This window comes from Molothrus aeneus, chromosome 3 (assembly GCF_037042795.1).
Source record: "Molothrus aeneus isolate 106 chromosome 3, BPBGC_Maene_1.0, whole genome shotgun sequence".
Lineage (NCBI taxonomy): Eukaryota > Metazoa > Chordata > Aves > Passeriformes > Icteridae > Molothrus > Molothrus aeneus.
The window spans coordinates 24,337,066-24,361,292 of NC_089648.1; the positions used below are offsets into that span (position 1 = coordinate 24,337,066).

General features: G+C 35.6%; 1 protein-coding gene across 1 annotated transcript in view; it reads left to right on the plus strand.

Moving 5' to 3' along the window:
• Positions 1 to 1,880: 1,880 nt before the first annotated feature.
• PLEKHH2 (pleckstrin homology, MyTH4 and FERM domain containing H2) overlaps positions 1,881 to 24,227 on the plus strand; it is a 49,305-nt gene continuing 26,958 nt past the window's right edge. Inside the window, exons 1-7 of the mRNA XM_066547862.1 lie at positions 1,881 to 2,010; positions 16,291 to 16,353; positions 17,383 to 17,532; positions 17,981 to 18,064; positions 19,619 to 19,700; positions 21,281 to 21,463; positions 22,835 to 23,823. Coding sequence (XP_066403959.1) covers positions 1,888 to 2,010; positions 16,291 to 16,353; positions 17,383 to 17,532; positions 17,981 to 18,064; positions 19,619 to 19,700; positions 21,281 to 21,463; positions 22,835 to 23,823 — 1,674 coding nt within the window. The 5' untranslated portion in view covers positions 1,881 to 1,887. The remainder of the gene's footprint in view (positions 2,011 to 16,290; positions 16,354 to 17,382; positions 17,533 to 17,980; positions 18,065 to 19,618; positions 19,701 to 21,280; positions 21,464 to 22,834; positions 23,824 to 24,227) is intronic.

Below are 24,227 nucleotides of genomic sequence, written 5' to 3' on the forward strand. Positions count from 1 at the left end.
CCAAGGAGGACTGCAGTTGAAACGCTTGTCTTTAGAATGTGGGTGTTGTAGGATCAGCTTAGGAAACTATTTTAATAATGTACTTACATCCTAGTGATTCCCTGGGGATTCCTGAGTGGGAGATTCCTGAAAAAGGATAGTTGTAACCTCTGGCTTAGCAGTTTGAATCCTAGCCTGCAGGACCAAAGGAAGAAAGAGCAAAAAATTGAGCAGTTACCTTCAGACAAGTGATTGTGGCAAAATGTTACAAACCACAGTTTTTCTTTCCTAGTTTTCCTTCTAAATTAAGGTATGGAATGAAAGAAACAGGGAGTCTAGGGTATGAGAAAGGAAAGAAAGTTTTGAGCCAGGGTTTTTCACCTGTTTAGTTAAAATGAATTTGAAAGTCACATGAGACATGGGAATTTAGAAGAGAAATAGAAAATATTACTGTAGCAAAGAAAAGTGAAGGACTTTGATCTGTCCTGTGGTGCTTTTCCTTTTTTCTTCCTGTTGTCAAAAACAATGGAGAAGATAAATTCATAGGTGTTGGGTCTCCAGCTGAGGTGTTTCAGGTGGGGCTGCCTCTTCCAATGCAGAGAGGAAGGAAAGTGCTTGAAGCTGGGCTTCTGCAGGCCTGGGATAGTCATGGGAGGGGGGCTCTCTGTGGAGTCACTTACTCATCCATGCTGTGTCAGGACTTGCAGTTTGGAGATCTGTATTAGCCTTAATCTTCCTGTATCAGCCTCCTTCATCATACTGAAAAACAGTGGCTACTTGCCTTTCCTCATCCATGTCCCACTGCTCAGGTGACAAACATGCATTATAACATTATGACTTGTAGTTCTTTTTCTGTTGTGATATTCCAGTGGCCTTCCACTGAATGGTTTTTTTTACATGTTTATTATTTTTGAGATAAATTGGATACTTAGGAGCTATTCAGGCTTTATTTTCAAAGCCAAACCTAAGTGTCCAGAACCCTGAAAAGGCCAGGCCTTTACTTAGCAAGGGAATTTTGGACTGAATGGTTACATTCAGCCATCCACTTACTTTATTAAACTGTCTACAAATACTTGGAATACAACAGAGCCCAGTCCTTCTGCTTACACACAGATGATTTTCTTGGCTTCTCAGACTCAGACCATGATGAGCCAGCTCTCATCCTGAATAATTTTTCCAGAAATGCTTGTCCAGAAGGGCACTGAGGCTAATTTCCAGAAGGCATGAGCAGTTAAATGTGGATAAAAGCACAAAGTTGAGACTGGAACATGCCTCAACCAGGATGTCCTGAGACCTGAAACAGCTAATGCAAAAAGATTGGTTTTCATGTGGGGGCTCCATTAGAGACCATTTGCTCACCTACCTTCACATTTGGAATCAGAAACTTCCATCTTGTTAAGGATATTGAATTTTAAAGGCAATTTGATTAAGCAGAATTTTAAAGGACTTTTAAAAGAGTGGTCTGCCAAACATTTAACTTGCATAAAACCAAATGTGCTACTAACTCACAGGCAGTTACATCTATATAACATTTGCTAAGCAAAAGCTCAGTTCCCAGAGTACGAAAGGATAAATGCAGTAACTGAAGATTAAAATGTGAGATGTGTCTCTGCTTATCAAGGAAAAATAACTGCAGCCATAGGATAATTGAAGAAATTAAAATACAATTTTAATTTAATTAAACCTAAATATTATCAACATAGATTTCAGAACTTGATAGTTATGAAAAGGGCCTCAGAAAACTAACATACTTTACCATATTTTATGAAACTGTACTTGTGTAAAATTTGGGGGCATTCTTTAGATTTATATAAAATAGGTTCGTATGCATATTAAAATAAAGTCAGACATTAAATACAGACTGAATTTGACATGGGGATTTTTTCCCTTTCTTTTTCCAGCATAAATATGGCTGAACTTTCAGAGCCAGAAGGTACTGTAAACTGGAAGGAAAGATGTTTAACTTTGGAGTCACAGTTAATGAAATTTCGTCTCCAGGCAAGCAAGATCAGAGAACTGTTAGCAGAAAAGGTAGGTCTCATGGGATGAATTTTAATGATGTATAAATTATTTTATTTTATCATGGGGGTCGATCACAAGTCATGGTTTGGGATTACAAGCACTGAGGTTTTTTTTCAGAAGGGGAAAAATAGCTTTTTACAACAAAATATATGGAAACTATGTATGTTTAATGCTGTGAAAGAATTTTACACATCAGAATTGCCAGCAAGAAATGTTCATTTTCAAGTAAGAGCACACTGGCAACTCTCCTGCAGAAAAAAATATGTATCCAGTAATCACTTCTACAACACTGAATAATATTTAACACATTTATTAAGTATTTGAGATGTGATTTAAGACACAGAAATCATCACAGAGAAAATCCAGAAGTATTAAGTTCCCCAGTATTCTTTAATGTATCATATAATTTACCAGACCTCATTTTCTTATAAGAAGAAATAAGAAGAAACATGGCTCATCATCTGAGTCTCTGGTTCCAGAAAGTTTAAAAGTATTGCATCATTTAATTTGAAAAATATTGTTTAAATATTTACTTTATTTTTCAGTGGAGAAACATTTCACTTGGCATATTCAAATATGTGTATCCCAACAGTCAGTTCTCATTGAGCCCATATCTGAAATATAAAATCCCCACCATTTTATTTACCTGATATTATTTTGACAAGGCAATTAAAAGAGTACAAGAGACAAAGGATCTTAGAGATTTACTGTAACTATGTCATCATTAAGACTCACTTCAGTGAATTTCTAATTAAAATGTTTTATTTTAGTAACTCTTGTATGAGCTAAATTTTCCATCTATTGCTCCCCCTAAAGAAAAATAATATTAAGATAACTTGATAGCATGTAAGTGAAAATACTTTTATTTTTCACATGTAAGTTAATTGTTCTTCTTTGTGGATATATCCATTCTCCCTTTGAAACCATAAATACATTTGATCTCCACATTTAGTCCTCTGGGAATCATTCCCACTTTGCTATGTTTTGGTGGGGGCAAGAACTAAATAGTATTAAAGCAGGAAGAAACAGATATTTTTGTATTTACCAAGAACTCTGGATGATGTACAAAGTTCCAGATGTGTTCCAGTCCTTTCCTAATAATGCTTAACATTGTTTTCCTTGACAGCTAATTTAAAATTGACAATTGAGAATGTTTCCATGGAGATACCTATCTTAATTCCAGGATCTTACTCAAAGTCCTTTATATCCCTATGTGTCATCTATTGTTTTATTGACTGTCCACTAAATCTTGCTTGTCAGAAAGCTTCTCTTATCCTGAATAACAAAACACCACCAAACACTATGCCACTTCACTGCTCAGTGTCTGTTACCAAATGTCTCCCTTGAACATCAATGAGCCCTCAAGAGATCTCTGCAGATCTCCCCTGATAGCTGCTGGTCACTGCAGCAAGTAACCAATAATGTGCTATTTTTATTCAGCCCTTTTTGTAATTCATGAGGGACATTCCCTCCTAACCAATGGGTTTTTATTTCCTTGAAACACTTTGCAAAATTCAAATAGTTCTAATAACCAGACCTTCCCTATCTTCAGCCTTGGTGATCCCCTCAAACTTCATTAGCTTTGTAAGCAAACACCTCTCTTTTTAAGGGCCACTTTAACTTTTTCTTTACCTATAATACTTATCCACATGCACCCTAATTTTGCTGTTACATTTTCTACTACTTTACTTACTACAGACATCAGACTTACAGATCAAGAGTTGGTTCAACTATGTCATCCAGTTCTTAATTGAATAAAATTTGGCAATTTATTACTATTCATTTCATCTATTCATGGCCTTATTTGTTCTATGAAGGCACTTGACCTCAATTTGAGATGGAAAAAAATGGAATAAAGAAATATAGTATTTTCTGCATTAGACTTATTTTCATTAAGTAGGCATAAAAATTTACAGCAGTATAAAACAACTTCTAATAAAAAACTTTTTTCATAATACCAAATTCCACTGAAATTGTATACTTACAGTTAGTACTCCAAATAGTTCTGCTTTGGCATAACTAAAAATATTCCTGTTAGAACACAGTGTGGTTGAAAACTCTTAATTTTCTCCTAATCCTTCAACTTTTCTGTATGGCAAACTCTTATTGAAGAGGTATTGCAGAATATTAGCTTTGGGAAGAATAACAAACCATGCAAAAGCCATCCTTTGAAATTTCATTTAAGAATTTAAAAAAAAGAAGTTAAAAAAGGAAAACTACCTGTGCCTTTCATTGTAGTTAGCAAAGCTCAGAGATGAGCAAGTTATTATCATCAGTCTTGGGAGAGAATATCCATCCAAGAGTACCAGCCCTGCTGCTGTAACACTCAGCAGATCATGGGATGCTCACACAGTCAGAGCTATTAGATCAGGAGTATGTGTTCTGTCTCTTTACCCCATCTGGATCACTGCATTTTGGGATGGAAAGTGACTAAACACTGGACATGATGTTCCTGACAACCTTCTAGCAGCCATTACTACCAAGTTTTATGCAGCTGCTGCTGATTGTAGTTTTGGTAACCAAAAAAGTTAAGATTCATGAACAGTACTTCACAAAATTATATAAGTTTTAAGAAAGATTTTAGAAATTCAAATGTTAGCTATTTGACTTTTCACTTTGTTCATTTACAGTTTACATTTACAGGCTCTTAACTGCTAGAAATATCCTCTTAAATTAATAGCAATATATGCATAATCATATAATTTCAAATATCAACACAAAAAACCCAAACAAACAAAACAAGATGGATAAAACCACAACTCTTCAGCACTGTGCTCAAAATAAAGTATTCAAAGTCAAATTCAGCTCTCATCTGTAAGAAATATGGCTCTCAAATAGATAAAAAACTTCAGAATTTATGTTACTGCCCTCTTGTTTTAGTTTGCCTTACCTTTCTCAGAAATTTTAGAAAAAGCAAAGTGATTACAGGAGTTACATGAGAGAAACATTTTCTGTTGAAGACCACAGGTCCAACAAGTATTCAGTTGGGCAAATTCGACATAATACTCTCCAGAGCAGAGCATTAGCAGACTTCATGAAAAATGATCTTTCTCCTTATAGTGCCACTTTGACTTTTAATATGAATCTTTCACTCATAAACTGGAATTCAGCTGGGACATGTATCAAAGTCTGGTCAGAGCTTAATAAGATTTTATCATATTCATCTGCAAATTTAGAAATTTGGCACAATTCAAAAGCAACCATTTTCAAAATGGGCAATAAAATCTTTGCATGTATTTCTTAGTTGATTTCATTTGCCAATAACTCGGTGGTTATTTTTTCACGTTTTAATTTTTGAAATTATACTGACAGCTCTCAGTATTGGTTAAAAGAAAGATAAACTCCTACTAGTTTGAAATTGAACTGTGTGGGATTGTTACTCAAAAATATATTTGGGAAATAGGAAAGGGAGTAATGAAGACCCGATTTGCCAGTAGTTGACAGTCATCCTGATACTAATGACAAAATAATAAAGCAGCTGATATCAGGCTTTATAGGTACTTTCTGGACTTGTTACTTGTTATAGAATGAAACACATTGGCAAATGTGTCAGAAATAATTCTCACCCTTACTTTGATTAGCACAGGCCTTTATTTGTGGTTTTGTTTACAATCATCTCTACTCTATGAAATGTGTACTGAAACATTGAACAATAGCAGCAGACAGTGTTTCACTTCAAAGCAGCAACAAAATCACAGCACTGTGGTGTGACAGACGTAAAACCCTGTGGGTATTATACAATGTAATTGTTGTAGAAAACAGAATGATACTGTGACAAAAACAGGAAGATAAGATAAATGGATTGGTGGTAATTCTCCAGCCTTGCTCCTCTGCCTGTGTTTGAGAGGTATCTCTGCAAGACAGTATCAGGGAAAGGAGTTTACATCCTATCACCCCATGTGTATGATTTGCCAGAAACTGCCATTGGGTTCTTCCTCCTATACTTGTTGTATAATTTAGTCTAGAATCAGATTTAAATAAGGGATGTCTTGAATCTAGCCATTTCCAATAGTTGTGAGCTGTGTGAGCCCATAAATGTATTCAGGCTGGATTAACTGAAATACTTTTCTTTTACACGAGAAATCAAATATCTTTGCAAAGTTATTTTATTTAAATGGTACCCCTGCAAATAAATGAAGAATTAACATGAGAAGTCTATTATTCTAACAGAAGTGTTGTGATTCAGAAAAACAAACTATTGACTGTGTTCTGTAAATTTAGGAAGTAGTCATCCTTGAAACTCAGCTGAGGAGTTTGAGAAATTTGCATTGTAAATGTGTTGCAGCAGTACAGCTACCAGAGCTTTAATTTTTTTACTGAACTTGAGGAGAAGAGAGAGAAGCAAGGGAATATACAGCATTTTCAGAAAACTTAATCCATTCTCTGTTGTTTGTTTTTAATATTTTTTCATTTTGCCAAGTAAAGTCTATATTTATAAATCTAACATGCAAAGAAAGAAACCTTGTTGAAGTTTGAAGCAGAAGCTGCTGCTGTAAGTGGGAGAGGTCTTTACAGGAATTTAAGGAATGATGTTAGAAAGTATCCTAGTAAGCCAAATTTAGGATGGCTGTGAAACTGAGCTTTAAGCAGAAACCTGTATTTTAATGCAGCTTGAGTCTTACGTATGTGGAGAGTTTACAAAAAAACCCTTTGTTAAGTAAAAAATTACATGTTTCTACTGCAAGTTTAGCTTCCAGATGGCATTTCAAGTCACAGGAAAAGTTGGTGACCTTCATTCTTTTCCCAGTAAGTGCATTTTTCACCTACAATATGCATGCAACATAAGGTATAAAGTTGATGTTCTTCCTACCACTAAAAAATCATTTTAGTAGGGGAACTACATAGCTGTGTTAAATTCCCACTTGGGCAGCCTCCACTGAATTTCATCAGACCCCATAAGGACTGAATACGGCACTAACCCAACTGCTGTGTTATGGGCTGTCCAGTAATACTCGAGTTTCCTATGAATGTCTCCAAGTTTGTTTCCTGCAGTGTTGAGGGTCATTATGTTATGCTTTAAGTGGTTTTCAACAAATATAAATGATTATGAGAGAGAATTCTTTTCATATGTTTGTTGTTTTAACCTTCCACTTGTATATTCTCTGTATACATGCTCAGCTAGCAATGAGTGTGTACATCACAAATGTGATATTATTTATGCTTTCTGAACAGATTATGAAAATTGAATGATAATAAATTTTTAGACTAAGTACTATTTTCAGTATATTCCAAAGCTTAAAGCATTTTGAACTTTGTCTTACAAACCAACAGCAAAATCCATATCCCACTGTATTTTTTATTCCTTTCACAGTCCTATTTATGGCATTTCATTTGACATTTGAAAATGAAGCAGATGCAGTCTGTTTTGTTATCTCTGGCATGGCAATGTCATGTTTAATGTTTTTGGAGGAAAAGTCAGTAACTCGTTGGACCTACGCAGTGATTGCCAATATAAAAATTGTAAAAAAGCACAATGAGTATTTCCATTTGCAATCAAAGGATTATGAAGGGTAAAGGGGAGCAGAATACAATTGAACAAAAATTATTCAGATGAAGGTTATTTTTCAGTATTTACTTGTCTTTAAAAATTTTTCTCATTGTGAGGAATAATACAGTTGCAGTTAGGAAGGTACAAATAGGAGAAAGCAGGGAGAGTTAAGGAGAATAAAAGTTTATATGAATAGAGTAGTAGGTTTGTTTACACCTTTTTAATACCGACCTTATAGTTTCATTATTATTCCTTGTCTGTTATTAAGTTTATGCTATGCCTTTTTAAAATAGTGGAGCTTTTTTTTATTTTGTAGTTTTTGTACATCTTAAGACGACATTCTTTCTAAGGAGGTTGCAAATGGAAAAAAAAAAGAGAACTCAGGAAGCAATAAATTAGTTGTTCTTGTAGAGGCATGGCTGGGTAATGGCATGAAGAACACAGCCTTTGCTGTGAGGCCAGAGGATTAATATCTCCTGTCTGGCAGTATTCACTTCTGTTCCAGCCCACCTAACATGGGGAAGTCGATAGAAGTTGTGGAAACGGCGATAGTGGGTCCTTAGCCAATCTAATAGTTGTTTAGCATTTCACTTATAGGATCTACAAAATTTTGTTCCCCATTTTTGATGGTGAGAACTCTTTTTGCTCATTCAATTTTCATTTCCCTGGGAGTGGACCTTCTTGCTTTAAATACCTGTTGTCTTGTCTTTTAAGTGCAACATGCTGCCATATATATATTTCTGGAATCTCTTGCTCCTTTATCATGGGTTTCCAAAGTGTCCCATACACTTCAGTGGCATGAATAAATTCAGTTTCAGTCAAGTTTTCTTTTTTGGAAATGTTGGTTGTGAGTGGTACCTTTGTTTCCCAAGCCATCACCTCTCAAGCAGTGGCACATCCTGGTTCAGGAGGACGCTCATGTTTCAGCTCTATTCAGAACCCACAGTTCAGGGAGACACAGGTAGCAGAATTTCCACAATTGCAGTACAGTCATCAGTACAAAACAAAGCAGATGAACATATTCTTGATATATGTTTGTTTTTTTCATGTTAAGCACTGTGTGAGACTTCTTTTTCCTTGCCTGCCAAAGGGCTTTGGTACCTTCTTCCCTCTTGCTGAACAATATCTCCACTCTTTTCAAGATTTTGAATGCTCTGATAATGTCTGTGCTAAGAGTGGCCATCTACCTAATTTGTGTTTGATTGTGTCTCTGCAATTTAACTATCAGGATAAGATCTGAGTTGGGAAAGATGACTACCAGAAAGAAGAAATTTCCTAGTGTTTTACCAGGCTTAGGAAAGTTCTGTGACTGACACTGGGAAAAGCACAGTTACTGAGCCAGCATTATTTGCTGCTCAATTGTCCTTCACTACACTGTCTACTCAAATCCCACTGCTGAATTTAACTTCTAAAAATCTGTATGTTTGCTGGCAGCTGTCCTAGACTACCAGTTCCGGAAAAGTTCCCTCTATGGGCTTTTCTGTTTTATATTTTTAAGTTATGTAATTTCCCAAAGAAATAATTAATTTGACTACAATGAACTCAACTGATATGTGAAAGATTGTTTTTTGATATGTACTTTTCACTCATTTAATGACCACCAGAAAACCTTTTGAGCTAAATAATTTTTAAAGTCATGTTTAATTATTGAAAAGAACTTGAAAGAAGTAAAATAACTCAGTAGTCTAATCAAGAAGAGCAATAGAAATTTTGAGCCCGTGTTTTTTTCATTTTGGAAACTGAGCAAATAGAGACTGATAATTTTTGGAGGTTTCATTTTGTTCTAAGGAAAGGCTTTTGTGCTAAGCACAGTTCATAGGAATTAGATGAATTGCTAAAAAGGAGAAGTAAGAGAGGCTTGCAATTAAGAAGTGACTTTTGCCTACCTAGGAGAGCAGTGCCAGAAGTTGTTGCAGTTAGAAGTGAACAGGATTGCAGTTCTGCACATGCAGATTGTAGAACTGCTGGTCATCTGCAGAAGTGGTGTGTGTCTGTTTGTGGGGTGTGCACATATGTCTGCACACATAGATGCAACTTTGATATCAAAGAATCAAATTGTTTTTACCCTTCCTACATTTGTGTGACAAAGTAAAAAGGAATTGGTTAGATGGCAAATTTGCAGATGAATGGTTGACAGTGCTTTGTTCATGAGAAGAATTGTAGCCTTTTACCTGTTAATTGGTATTAAAAATGAAGAAGATGGGAGAAGAAAAACCATGGGTGAGCGTTAAAAAGTGGCAGCTTGCAAACTGCCAGGTTGTGAGCCTAAGCTGTGTTGCAGTAGTCATGACCTAGGGGAGCATTCAGGTGAGATCTAAAGGAAATAAAAGGCTGTAGTTTTCTGAATTTAATCCACGTGACTAATTCTTTATCTGAATTTTTTTCATGTAGGAAACAATAACAAACCATAAAATTTCATATACAATACATGCTTGCTCTGTAAGTAGCCTAAGGAACATTTGAGCCCCATTGTTACTTAGCCCTTTTGGGGAGATCTGTGGCAAAAAAGATTAGGTTCAGAAAGCAGTTCTTCATTTTGAGGACTAAAAAACTGAGTAATACTTTTATAGGCTTCATATTGTTCTAGGGAAAAGCCATTGTGCCAAAATACAAATTTTTTACTGAAGGCATACTTAATTTTATAAATGCAGGTGGGTCTGAAGTATCATTTCCTAGATTATATAACAAAATGGATTTCTGCTAATAAGTTAAATGCAAAGCTGTTCAATTAAAGATAAATATTTCTAATTATTGTGTTCCCTTCGGAATAAAAAAATCAGTCAATAAAGAACAAAGTATTTCTTCCCCAAGGCATGTACTCATTCCTTCTTTACAAATGACCTTCTTGTTTATTTTTCTTGTGAAATGTTAGTATATGTACTTTAAATCTCTTTTCTTTAGTTGTTTTATCTATATGGCTTAATTAGGTCATATTTAAAGTTCGTTGTAGCTTATAAAGATCTACCACTGCCCTTATAGAGAATACATAATACACAGAAGAGAAATGTCAAGGCAGAAGGAATAATGTTGGAAAATATGGATGGAACATACCTAGTCAGGTTTTTAATAAATGAGTTACAGAACTAGGAGGAATATTACTGTATTTTCCTAAGCTAAACAACTAGAAGAGAGGGCTTTTTGTAAAAAGAGTAAGTCATGCTTCTAGAACAGTTTTACCATTGCTTTTAACTAAAAAATATGTGCAAGGCTTTATATGATTTGGCACAGCATATTGTAAAACATGAAAACTGGGTGTCATCAAAGTCATTGAGAAGCAGATTACTTGCTTTTGAGAAGTACTAACTTTTCTTCTGGAAATGCAGAGATTTGTTAAAATATTTGGTCTAAACATAGGAATATAGAGTAAAAATGGGAAATCTTGGTTAGATGTAGTAGATGGCAGGGATAATCTCAAATAATTTATAAATTTACCAAGCAGCAAACACACACAAAAAACCTCCCCAGATCTTTTGTCTTGGTAGCTTCTATTAGAAAGCACTTCTAAAATCTTTTTTACTCAATGTGAAAAATGAGTGTGTTCTAGTTGCCAGGCTATGTGTATTCATCACCTGTTTACATCTACTGGCACCTCTGAAAGATAGTTGGAGGTAGGTTTATCCCTCAATTGCTTCTCCTATTTATTTATAGAAGCAACAATATACCCATGTCTCTGGTTTTGGTAAGTCCTGTGTGATCTGAGAACTGGTAGTTCACTGTATCTAAAAATGGGTAGATTTACTGCTTTTTTTTTAGTTTGGGCTTTTTTTTCAGATGATGAAGTTTTGAAAGGTTTAAGTGCAAGGAAAACAACAGACTCTAAACATATTATTCTCAGATCACTAGAAGTTCTGCATTTCATCAACAGACAAATTGTTCATAAACATTAGGTTTTACCTCATTTTTCCTTTTTAAAAACTTTGACCTATCATCAACATGTTTGGAAAGGCATACAGAGGAGTGATGCTTTCTTTTTGTTCATAACTGGTTGTATTTTTTCCTAAATGTATTTCAAAAAATCTATGTGATACAACTGTATTGTTTATAATACTAAAAACTAGGAGACACTATATTATACACTGATTATAATGTGAATTTCAAACATGAATGGGATAAATTATGTTGAATATTGACTTGGGTAAAAAATAGGAGTTTGTTCCTATACATCACAAACATTTTTCAGATTTCAAGAAGAACCTAACTACAACAATTTTCAATTTAAAATAAAATGTTCCCTTTAAAATTGTTAAAAAGCTATTTCAAGTAACAAGAAAGTTATAATTTTAATGCTGTAATTTCTCTCTACTACACACTTCAGGAATAATGATCTCTATATATATGTACAGAAATGAAAGTCTATATACACATATATGCATACAAAAGGCATATTTTTGAAATTTGTGAGTGATGACTTTTGAGTTTATACCCTTTGCTAATTTCATGTAATATGTGCTTTAATCAAATGAAAATTTCTTTACTTGCACAAAAATGGATGTATGTTCAACATTTCTGAATACAGCCAAGAAACTTCCAGGTGACCCTTGAAGAGGAATCACTTTATGATTTGCCTTTGTATTGTACAACATTCCTAGTGACTGTGTGTTGTACTTCAATGTCCAGACCTCCAAGGCAGTACACCTCTGTTTTTATTGCTGCCATGTTTCTTCAAAGCATTCACTATTTATTCACATGTGGCATTTCTCTGTTCATTGTTTGAACAAAAATAGCTCAATTTGATGAGTGTCAGATGTAGAGTAGTTATTTCCTTACTAAGTTTAAAACCAAATCTGTTTCTAACAATAGAAACTGTTTTCTATAATTCATTAATTGATGCAGCATGCACTAATCTGTTTTCTGGAAATCGTAAGAGGATTTTTCACTTAAAGACAGAAGGAGAAAGTGCAGGTTAAAGTACCATCTGTTCTTCTGTACCTGTGTTCTTTAGTCAACATGCATCTATATTTTGTATAATTAAGACTGTAAAATAAAAACCAGCATAGATTATGACAGGACATCTCTGAATTCTTGCTGAATTTGCACCTATCCAATGTGGGTGACAAGAACAATTCCTTACAAGAGGTGTGTTGAACTGGGGCATTATTTCAACTTACCTTATTTAGGACATGATAGAAAATTAAGCTTAAACATATATCACATGCCAAATGTTATCAATAACATGATGGCCCTCCGTGTTTCTCCTGGGAAGTCAACTTTATGTCAGCTGATCCTTTACAGACTGTAGTTCATTTGAGCAATGTCTCACCTAACAGCTGATACAAAACATGATCCAGTGATGCTGGCAATTTGCTGAGGTGTATACAGAAAGAAGTTGGTGGGGCAGAGGTCTGGTTCAACAGATCTTTCTTTTTTTCAAATGGAATTCTTTATAAAGTCAGAGTTGGTTGTCAGTATTCAGGATGCTGCCACAGCTGAGAGTTCTGTGTCTGACATTTGCCTCTGATTGTGGATATGGCTGCTGTTACCTGCCACATCCATCCTCAGGTTAAGGATTTTTCTTTTTATTTTTATTTGAGGATCTTAAGCTATCAATGCATGGTCTGAAATGGCCTTCATAGTCTTTGGGTACAGAGGATTTAGCACAGCATTTTATTCTTGATGAGTTTAAAGCATGACTTGATTTAAACCATTAGCTATTCAACCAGGCTTGTATTTCCCCCTTCTCAGTAATGCTGTGATCACTGTTGAGAAATTTGTCATTCACTTAAGAAGAAGGTTTGAGGTTACATTTTGTTTGTGAAGAAAAATTCTTCCCTTAGAAATTGTTCCAATCTTTTGCCCAGAATGTTTGATAGCCTTCAGAGTATTCTATGGTAGTCATTTCTTCTGTTTAATTCACAGGCTTATAAACAAGCAAAACAGTCAGAGTATAGATGTAAATCTAATTTTTCAGGAAAACCCATCTGGTGATTATTTATACAAAAGGCAAAAACCATGTTTTTAACGTTTTGTTATTGTTACAGTAGACCCTGCAAAACAAACCTATATAAACTCTAAATAATAGGAAAATCATGACTCACTCAGTAATTATTATGCAGCACCACAATTATTGAAACGCTGGCAAATTTAATTTTAACAGATGTGCTCATGTTTGGTAACCATGATATTTGATCATGTTTGGTAGCCATGATATTTGATTGGTGATTTGCACCAATCCAATGTGGGTGACAAGAACACAAGAGGTGTGTTGAACTGGGGCATTCACCATGTTGAACTGCTGAATAACATGGATTGCTTTTTATTAACAGGAGTCTCCTAAAAGAAACTGAAGAACCCTGTAGAAATTTTGCAAATAAAATCTCACATTTAGTTGTTGCCAGGAAGCTGACTGACATAGCCATATTGTGAGACCACACAAGGATTCTTAGCACACCTTCTTGAAACCTTCAATAGTTAACTATTGAAGAGGCAAAACCAGCCTTTGTTCTTCCCTTTATAATCTTGGAATGATCTTTCACTTGGTAGTATTCTCTCAGCTTATTTGACTCCTGGCTTTATGTTCATCTTAGCAACAGATTTATTCCAATCATATTCTTTGTCCCAGTATCTACATGAACACATTATTCTGTTCCTGGTCCTGTGCAACAGTGTGTGTTCCTGACAAGAGGTGCACTGTGCAGGGTCAGTGCACAGCTGTGGAAGGTGCCTTCAGTGCACTGGGTTCTCCAGGACTCCAGTGGTTTTGTAGAAGAGCAGCAGAACACTCAGAGATCATGAGATGATGCTGGAGATCCCAGCTGTTTGCAGCTTTAAGCCAAGTTGGAGCTGGTTGCACTGCAGTGGCAGCTGGGTGAACTTGGCAAGCAACATTTTCAGGTTTTAATTGCATTTACTAAATCTGTCACATTGCTGATACTGCCTTACAGATGAAATGTCCTTAACTTATGGAACATAAATTGCCAGTTGCTGCCATGCATTTCCAAATTGCCTGTGAAAGTGAATTTCACAATATAAATATCTGAAGTTTTCTGTCATAATATTATAACTTCTGTCACAATATTAATAGTTTTCTGTCCTAATATTAAGTCAGAACATTATAGAGTATTAGTTCATTATTAGTACCTGCACTTCCACTATGTTTAGCACAGTGCCTTTAGTCCAGTGAAATGTTAGCTGACCATATATTCAGAAATAACCACAATTTCTGAATCCCAACTCACTAAAAAATAAATGTCTGAAAAATGATATTAAAGTGAGTCTAGGGAACCAAACTTCTGTTTAAATGTAAAACTAAAAAGACAGATGGAAAGCAACCTTAGAAGTCAAAATTCCAAAAATGAAACTCAAAGTTAAAATCTTAACATGAGGTCATTTAAATATGAAATTAAATATGCGACCAGAGAGGAACAAAGAAGGCTTATCTCCCTGTCCATCTGGCAAATGAATGACTGGGAAGATCATATCCTTAGAACTGTTCTTGCAAAACAACTCACTGGAGACCTGACCATAACCATGTGGATTGTGAAATGTTTGTTGCTCTTGTATCAGTGGTGTGTTGTGGTATTATTATAATGTAGACTTTGGGGTTTTGTATTGTATGAGAAAGTACTGGAAGGTGAGTCAGAGTTGCTTTTTTTTTTCTGTTAGTTTTCTGGTTTTTTTCTGAAAACTCATTTTCTCCATTTTTAGTTATTGATTGATAGAAAATGATGATTCTGTCCTTGTATGGATATTGTGCTAAAGGTTTCATGTGACTAGCAGCATAAATGGGAAGAGAAAAAAAGAGATGGAGAGTGAAAAAGAAACTGAAAGATGCCAGAAGTTGAGTACAAACAAGACAGGATGAAACTGATTATTTTAAAACCATGCAGTAAAGTGAAGAAGGAATAAATGGGTTCCATTTGCCTTATTTGCATCAGATGCTTTTCTTAGAACAATTTTCAAGCTGAATACTGAGTATGGCAATATTAATTATTTGATGAACTGAGGTCTTATCTAGATATTTCCTGAGAACCACTAAGCCCTTAAGTCATGGAATACCTTATGAATTTTCAAGTGTTACTTCAAACCAGGGCTTACTTTCTAAAAAAAAGTCAGCAAAGTCAGACTAAAGGGCTGTAACGAAATGTAACAAAATGTAAACAAAGTATATCATTCTGGCCTGTTCTGTATTGTTTGGAAAAGCCTTCAAAATAAATCCTGTAAAATGCAGAGGTTTTCCAAGGCCCTGGGCAAAGATTGAGCCCAGGATTCATCAGGCATTGCTGTAAAGTAAGAGATCAGGGTCTTCTCCTCTCAGAGGTGACCTGCACTTCTCCATGGACACTGCTCTGTCTTCATCCACTGCTGCTGTGGAGCACCTGAGGCCACCTGTCCCCTCTGCCACATCCTGCCTTCTTTCATGCAACAGTGGAGAAGTCTGGGACAGTCCTTGTAGTGTATTTCTCCAAAACACTAAATTTGTCAGCATCAGAAGAATTAGCAGCCAAGTTCCCTCTACTCTTGCCTCTTTTGGAAGAACATGAGGAAAGTTTCAGGACTATTGTCAAAGGAATTTCTGCTCTTGGTAGCAGGGGAGAAAAAGCAGTGTGTCATATGGCAGCCAGAGAATTAATTATGAAAAAAGGTGTATATATTTTTTTCTGTTGAAGAATATTGACAATGTTTTAATACAGTCATGATGGTGAATTCTTTTCTCAGTCTGACACACACAGTTTATCCTTTTATTTTTATGTTCCTGCCCACCACGTGTCCTTTCCTTTTTCAAAACAGACCATGAAAATATATTTTTCTGATGAGAGGCAGAAGGTATGGCCATTTAACTGTATGTTTTTATACATCTACAGATGCAGCAGCTTGAGAAGCAAGTTATAGATGCTGATCGTCAAGCAGAGAGAGCGTTTCAGCAGGTATAAATGGAATAAATATCTCCACTAGCTGTGTGCATGTGGTACTTTAATGAGGTGAAATTCAAAAAATTGCTTGATTTTTAAGTACTTCTAAAAATGGAGAAGAAGACAGTTTCCTTTAAAGTCTATTGATTTGTCTTAACAGAGAGTTCTAACACCTTTCTTTGCTCACTATTCAATTCATTTCAATAAAGTCAAAGCTAACATCACAAACCAAAAGTAGATACATGGAATGAGCTTCTTCATTGGTGCATCATGAATTTTTGATACATGGTGAATGTGGAAACAAAGGGGAGAGGAAACAATGGTCTGTTTTAGAAGATCTGTAAGAAAATAAAATCAGGCTACCCAATACAGCATCTAAATAAAACTGTTCTGTGTTTGTTCCTCTTGTAGAAGTTACATCGTTTAAAGAATGGGATCATAGCTAAATATTTAACTGAAGTTGCCTTTTGATTCCAAATGGCAGACTTAAGCTACTGTAGACATTTTATGAACATACCTCTGGCATCCCTGAAACATTCCTCATATCTTGCTGTGAGACAGATAGAAACTGAAAATTATAAGACTAGAATGTTCATGTACTAATTTGGAGTTAGAAAACATTCCTGACTACAAGCCAAGTATTTTTAAGCAATTATTTAGAATGCTACCGATAATTTCCTGGGGTTTTTTATAGTCTGCAATTGTTTATTTATTAAAACATTGTTTACAGCTCCCTGTAGATAAATTGCATTCTTCCCATACTGGTGTTTCTAAAAGCTTCTGTGTTACAAGACTAGAAGCCTCTCACAGATACTAACAAAACCTGTGTAAGATCTTTCAGTGCTTTGCCAGTCCTGTTGGTATTACATGAATAGGAAGATGTAAGGAACTGTGTGGTTTCTTCTCAAATAGGCTTCAAAACTTTGCAGGGTTGTCTTGACTCTTAAGTGCACAGGCAATTTTAAGTTTATTTCGTGATTAAATTACTAGCTTTGACTTGGAGTGTTATGTTCCTTAAACTTTTATATTTGACTTTCCAAATAGGTGCAGATCATGGAAGAGAAATTAAAAGCAGCAAATGTTCAAACAAGTGAATCAGAAACCAGGTTGTATAAGAGATGTCAAGATCTGGAGATCCTGATACAAGATAAAAATGATATAATACAAAAATTGGAGCAACAACTTGAAGAACAGGTTAGGAATAATTGTGTTAAAAAAGAGAAACATCAATCCCCTTTTTAATTATACAAAAGTAGAATAAAAATTTAGATCAATGGAGGACAGAAAAGTTTACCATTATTTCTGTTGTTTGATTAAAGAGGTTCCCATTGGAAGTATATAATTTGAATAATGTTTATTCCTTTTCAAATTAAGCTCTGGCTTCCATTGAAAGAACATGTGACCTTTAAGAGGGGAAAGATGATATTCCTCTTCACTGTCCCCCCTGAAGAGCTTTCATTCTTACTAGAGGAAAAAGGAATACCAGCCTTTGTGAAGACTCTATTCCTCATTTTTTAAAAATCACTATCCATTACCCAGGAGCCTGAATTACTTCAAGCAATCTTAGGATTTGTGTCTGAAGATACTACTCAGGCAGATGATATTACTCAGTGAAAAATATGCTTATGTCAATTTTTTCCAGAAGCAAATAAGACTGCAAGAAGCAAAAATCATAGAAGAAAAAGCAGCTAAAATAAAAGAATGGGTGACAGTCAAGCTTCATGAGGTATATATAACTCTTGCTACAATACTTACACAGGAAATATAATGGTGTGACTGGATATTCCTTAGACCTTTTGGCTGTTAAAGGCCTGCTGCCTTGGAAACATTGCTTCCCAGTTTCATTGATTTTCTAGTTATTTGCTGGAAAGAGGAGATTGAAAACAACAGCACAGAGAGCAGAGTGTCCATGTCACCTAAATTCTGATGTCTGATTTGGTCAGCCAGTATGATCTGGGTCCTCTTTCTGGAGAAAGGACCCAGCACTGGTCTCTGAAATGTCAACTTCTCCACTAGCTGAGAGAGCTTAGCTGGCAAACTCAGCTTATTCAAGCAGATGCCTGAAGTGTGAATAATCTCCAGAAAGCCGACCAAGCCTGCTGGGGCCTGGCAGAAAAAAGGCCTTAATCATTTTTTATTTCACAATGCCCACACTGCTCTTAGTCATGAATAGTTTCAGGGACACCAGCTCTAGTTTCAAGAGACCAGTTGTCTCCCTTTTTCTCTGCTGTGGTAAGATAACCATGTCTCTGCCCTGCCTAAAGCTGTCAGCTTTGGGGTGCAGCTGTGCTTTCTCCTCCCTGGATGTAGAATTCAAAGTTGGCTGTACAAGTTAAAATCTTACTCTCTTGTAGTTAACTGGAAGTTATACTCAAGTCGAAAAACAGTTAAGTTATTGTTTTTGAAGTAAGAAACTAGAAGGTTATTACATAAAACATTTACTTTTCATCTCTGAGGGCTAAAGTAAATTATTTAGAATTAATTTAATAAAAATGCCATTAAATTTAGCTAAAATTACCAGGGAAAAGTTTGGACAAAATCAAGTATGACTCAAAGTATTTACTTACTCTTTATGGAAAATCTCAAGCCAGTTTCACAGATGTGACTAAGTGTCACTCAGTGGGAAGTGGAATTGCTGGCTCCCTTCTTTGTGGCAAGGGATACTCAGATTCAAATCTGTTTGCCTAATCTGGGGCAGGAGTTTGAACTAGCATCTTTTACCTCCCACTGGGGGGCTACAGCAATGGGTTGTTGGTTTTTTTATTTCCTGTACAAACACTTTTGTTTGGTATAAAGTTTGTTGGCACCTGTTTTGGTTTTTTTTCATTTTTGCTGTGGGATAGTAAGGAGGCATTAGGACTAGCATTCCTACTGATTCCTCTGCTCACTCTTGGTTTTGCCAAGTGGCACAGGAGTTTGTAATTCTAGCCTTCCGCTTTTATTAAAAATGCCAATGCAGTTTTCTTTTTCCTCTTATTTATTAAGGATTTTTAAAGCAGTCATGGGTTTGCTTGGTTGGGGGAATGATTTTGGCAGAATTGAGAACATAATCATTGCAGGGAATTTAGTTGTTCAGAATAAAGAACAACTCTAAATAAAAGAACAACTCTAAATGAAAGAACTACTCTAAATACCTAGAGTAGTATTTAGAGTAGCAGAGAGGAGATTATTTGAACTAGCTCTATCCTTAGATAAGAAGAAATTCAGAGAAAACATAAAAGATGTAATGACTTTAAGATTTGTTTCACCAATGGATGAGATTACATTTATATGCTTTTAGTTAGAGGTGGAAAATCAGAACCTTCGCTTGATCAACCAAAAGCAAACCAAAGAGATGAAAACAGTACAATCTAAACTGCAAGGTAAATGTACAAATCTTCTGAAAACTTCTCTCTCTATGGCATATTTCTTTTTATTCCCTATTAATGTGTGCATCTACATGATTGAAAATATTCTGTGAAATCACAAAGATCTCAGAGAGTATGAAGTGACATCAGAGTGACTGCACATGAAGGTGTTAGGAAGGAATCATTTGGTTTTATGCTGAAAAGACACAAAGACAAGGCACAGCTGGTATTAGTGGGGTGAATGAGTACCTCTGTTACTTAAGAGGTTCTGCTTACTTAAGAGTAGTAAGATCACTTACTTAAGAAATCTTAAGAGTACTAAGATTTTACTGGATTTAGGACAGATCTTTGCTTTCACATCTTTACAGCATAGGTGGTCATAAAACTGTTAAAGAACACATGAATGTCAATCTGCATTTGCTTTTTCCAGCAAATGGTCAGCTGGGAATCAGAACTCCAATCAGATATTTTTAGTTACTACCTTAGACTACAGTGATCCACAATCTTAATTCAGACCCAGTATCACCAAGTTTGTTTCCAAATGGGTATAATAAATTTAAAACTCATGAAGTGTAAATAAAAAGAGAGGAATATCCCCTCCAAGAAGCATTAATATAAGATCAAAGTTGAATTTTATTCACCACCATGTTGCCTGTTCACCAACTTAAGCGTGTCTGAAGGTTCCCCTTGTCCTCTCCACATTTGGTTGATCTGACAATTTACTATCATATGAAAATTTTGTTAATTTGCTACCTACCCCTCATTTCTTGGTAATGTATCTTACATATACATGTAAATACACAGATATTTAAAAATGTGTGTAGAGGAGTGTGTACACACATAATATGCATAATATATGAGAATAGAGAAATTTACAAATTCATATACAATATAAAGTTTTTAAACTAAAATGCACTTTTCTGTTAATGAAGAAACCAGATAGTTTTGGTCCTTTGCTATCTTTTGATAAGTAGCAACATACTTCTTCCATACACTTCTAGTCATTCTCTTCTGAGAGATCTATTTCAAGGCTTTCTGAGACAAAAACTTTGGTAGTTCCCAACACACAGTTACTGATATGCCCAGAAATATTAAGAAATTTATTACCATTTGCAGTTTCCATGCTGGTGAAAGGCTATAAATTATGAACATGTGGTACTGTTTTAAACAGTTTTACAGGTAGGGTAAGGGCCTTTTGTTCCTGGATCTGCCACAGGGATTTTTATGAACAGGGATGGACTGATTTCATGTTTGAGGCAGTTCATCAATTTCTGCTTTCACTTTTTCTTGAAGTCCTCCTCCATATAGACCTTCTAAACTTGGTAACTTAATCTTCTGTATTTCCTATGAAATTGTTAAAAGATTTTTTCTTTCTATTATTATATCAATCTTTAAGAACTAGAAACATTACTCTGGGTTTCTCCTGATACAGGGAGATGTCAAGTAGCTTTTTTTTTCCTATAATACATTCTTATCTTTTTTTTTTTTCTAAATTTTAGTTACCTTTAAAGAAAAAAACTTTGCACTGTAAAGAGAAGAGTTGCATAGCTTGTTGTATCTCCCTAACACAAGACTTCTGAATTACTATTCTTCAGAAGCTACTGGTAAGAAATCTGTTACTTCAACACAAAAGCCTGGAGAGTGTCAGCGACTAAGCAGTTTGACTTTTGGATGCTTTTCAAATAGAGCAAGAAGTCCTCAACCATCTCCTAAGCTTGAAGAAATAAGCAAGGCTTCATCTAAGGAGTCAGACTACCCTGAGGGCAAAAACATGCCAGGTACCTTGTCATCAACACTGCTATTTTTATTCTGACACAAGCGGGAAACTAAAATCAACAACTCTGTCAGTGCATCCAAATCAGCTTGTTCAAATTGCATACCAGCACTGTCTCCCTCTTCATTGCTACTTTTCTATTACTAGGAAAAAATCATCCTGTTGAGCACTAGAATCTCTGTAATACCACTAATACATTATCTGGCAGCATGCAGAGGCTCCTGGGTGCTTTGGCTGCAAAGTAAAGATGTGGTGGTTGTGACCTTTGTGTTTGCTCTGGTCCTTTGCTCAAATCCCTTGTACTGTTTATGACTTCAGTATTTTCTCCACAGTTAATCATGGTATCCAAAATGGCAAGCTGAGGTCTTTTGAAAACTGGAAACTGAAAGAGATCCTATGAATATTTTGTGTATTTATACACAAAAAAAAAAAATTACAGCAAGTTCATTATGAAGGTGGCTATGTATTATACTTTCTATTTTTACATAGGAGGGAATTGAAGTAAGAGTGATTTTTTTCAAGAGAAAGGATAAGACATAGAACTTTAGGCTTGCCTAGATGGAAACAGATAATTTTGGGGACTTCATTACTTTAATGTGTGTGAAATTAAAATCTTTGTCTTATTCAGTCCACTTTAACTTCAAACAGGTATTTAACACAGATTTTTCCAAGTGTCTGTGTGGAAAAACCCTAGTTCTTGCATCCAGTTTAAGTTGGGAACATGCAAGCCTCACTAACATGTAGCAAGCTCTCGCTCTCTCTTGTAAAACCAGGTAAAAGCAAAGAGCAGGAACAAAGCTATTTTTAACACAGCGTCTTTCCTGAAGTACTTTCCATGAGACTCTTGTGTATTTTAAGCATTCACCATTGGGAATACAATAATAGCTTCCAGAATAAATTTCTGTGTATAAACACTGTAGAAATGCTCAGAATACTTGATTTGTTAATGAAAATCCTTTCTGACAAGCTTTATTAAACTTTAACTTTCCTTAGATTTAACAAAGCAGCTAAATTTGTATGCCCTCTTAAGTAGTTGGCTTTTTGTTAGTTTTATTTGTTTGTTTGTTTTCACACATACATGGCTTTAAAATATGGCTCCAGTCTGCTTATCTTTATATTTATTGACATTTTTAGTTCAGGTAGAACTTTGAGTAATGTTTATTACAGTTTTTTGGCAAACTTAATTTGCATTCAGTCACATTAAAATTTTATGATATTTTTCTTAATGTTTATTATTTACAGTATTAAAAACCATAAATGTTCTCATGCATTTGAAATTATTACCTACTTACTACTTGCAGGCATGATGACAAAACCATTTATCAGCCAGGTTTGCTAAAGTAATTTTCTCATGGTCATTATATTCCTCCTCCAGAGAAGGATATCCTGGAAACTACCTTTGCTGGTCCTGTACACGAGACAAATAAAGGTCAGAAGTCATTGCAACAAAGTTCCTCTGGTTCAGAGCAGAACAAAAATGTGAGAACAAGCGGCTCATCCAAAGACATAGACAGTGACATGTCAAAGAACTCATGCACTACTGGGAGTGACTGGAGCTCAGATGAGGATGGAGGAGACAATAAAGGACTGAAATCCAGGTGTGCATCAACTCTTTCAAGCCACACATCTGAAGAGAACGCAAGGTACAGTAGAGTGGGAAGTGAAATGTATTTGACAGCATCTGATGACAGTAGTTCTCTCTTTGAAGAAGAGAGTTTTGATGTTAAGAGGACTCAGCAAAAGAAGCTATACTCATGGCAGCAAGGGTCCCAAAGAAAAGGCCTGAACAATCCGGGTGGAAAGTGCAACTCTGACTTCACAAGGAAAAAGAAAGACCAAGACAGTTCTTCAGATGAACTGAATAAGAAATTTCAATCACAGAGGCTTCATTATTCATCCTCATCCAGTGAGGCAAATACCCCAAGTCCAATTTTAACTCCTTCTCTGACACTCAAACACCCAATTCTAGCAACTTCTGGAGGTTCTCAATACACAACTCCATCAGATTTTCCCTCAAATTTGCCACATCCAGAGTTACGGACTCCTAATGTCTTTAGTCTAAATTCAGTGTTAGCAAAGAAACACCTAAGCCAGCCCCAGCTGAGTTCTGACAGAATGTTTGGAAGGAACAGAAATGCCATAAGCATGATCCGTCCGTGGAGACCTCAGGAAACAGACATAGATCTGGTGGATGGAGAAGATGCTGATATTTTAGAGAAAATGGAGATTAGCTGTGATGAAGGAGTGTTTACCTATGACACCACTGAAGCGCAAAATGCTGAAGCCCAGGAACTTTGTGACATGACAAAAAAGGGTGCTAGCAACAAACCTCCAACGCCTCCATTGCATCGATTTCCTTCCTGGGTAAGTGTGCTTATAGGGATTTTTCCTGCTGGCAAAACTAACTTATTTTCATTACTCTCTTCTGTGATTTTTTTGCCTCTATTTTAATTACTTTCTGTGTATTGACAAGACAGGGCATTTACCTTCATCAAAACTACAAGCTCAGAATCTAGTTTTATTTTCAGCACAGTACTCCTGCCACTGAAAAACATAGTCTCTATTCTATAGACAAACCCAGGTTTTTTCATGTGACATGTAAGTTATGTATGTCTTCTTGAGTGTATCCAAGGATGTAACGCTTATGACTGCATTTATTTATTTATCTGAACACTAACACAGCCCTAGAATGGTGCCCTTGCTGTAACCACTGTACCACTCACAATCTAGACAATTAAGTTGACAGCAGACAACTACAAATTACAGAA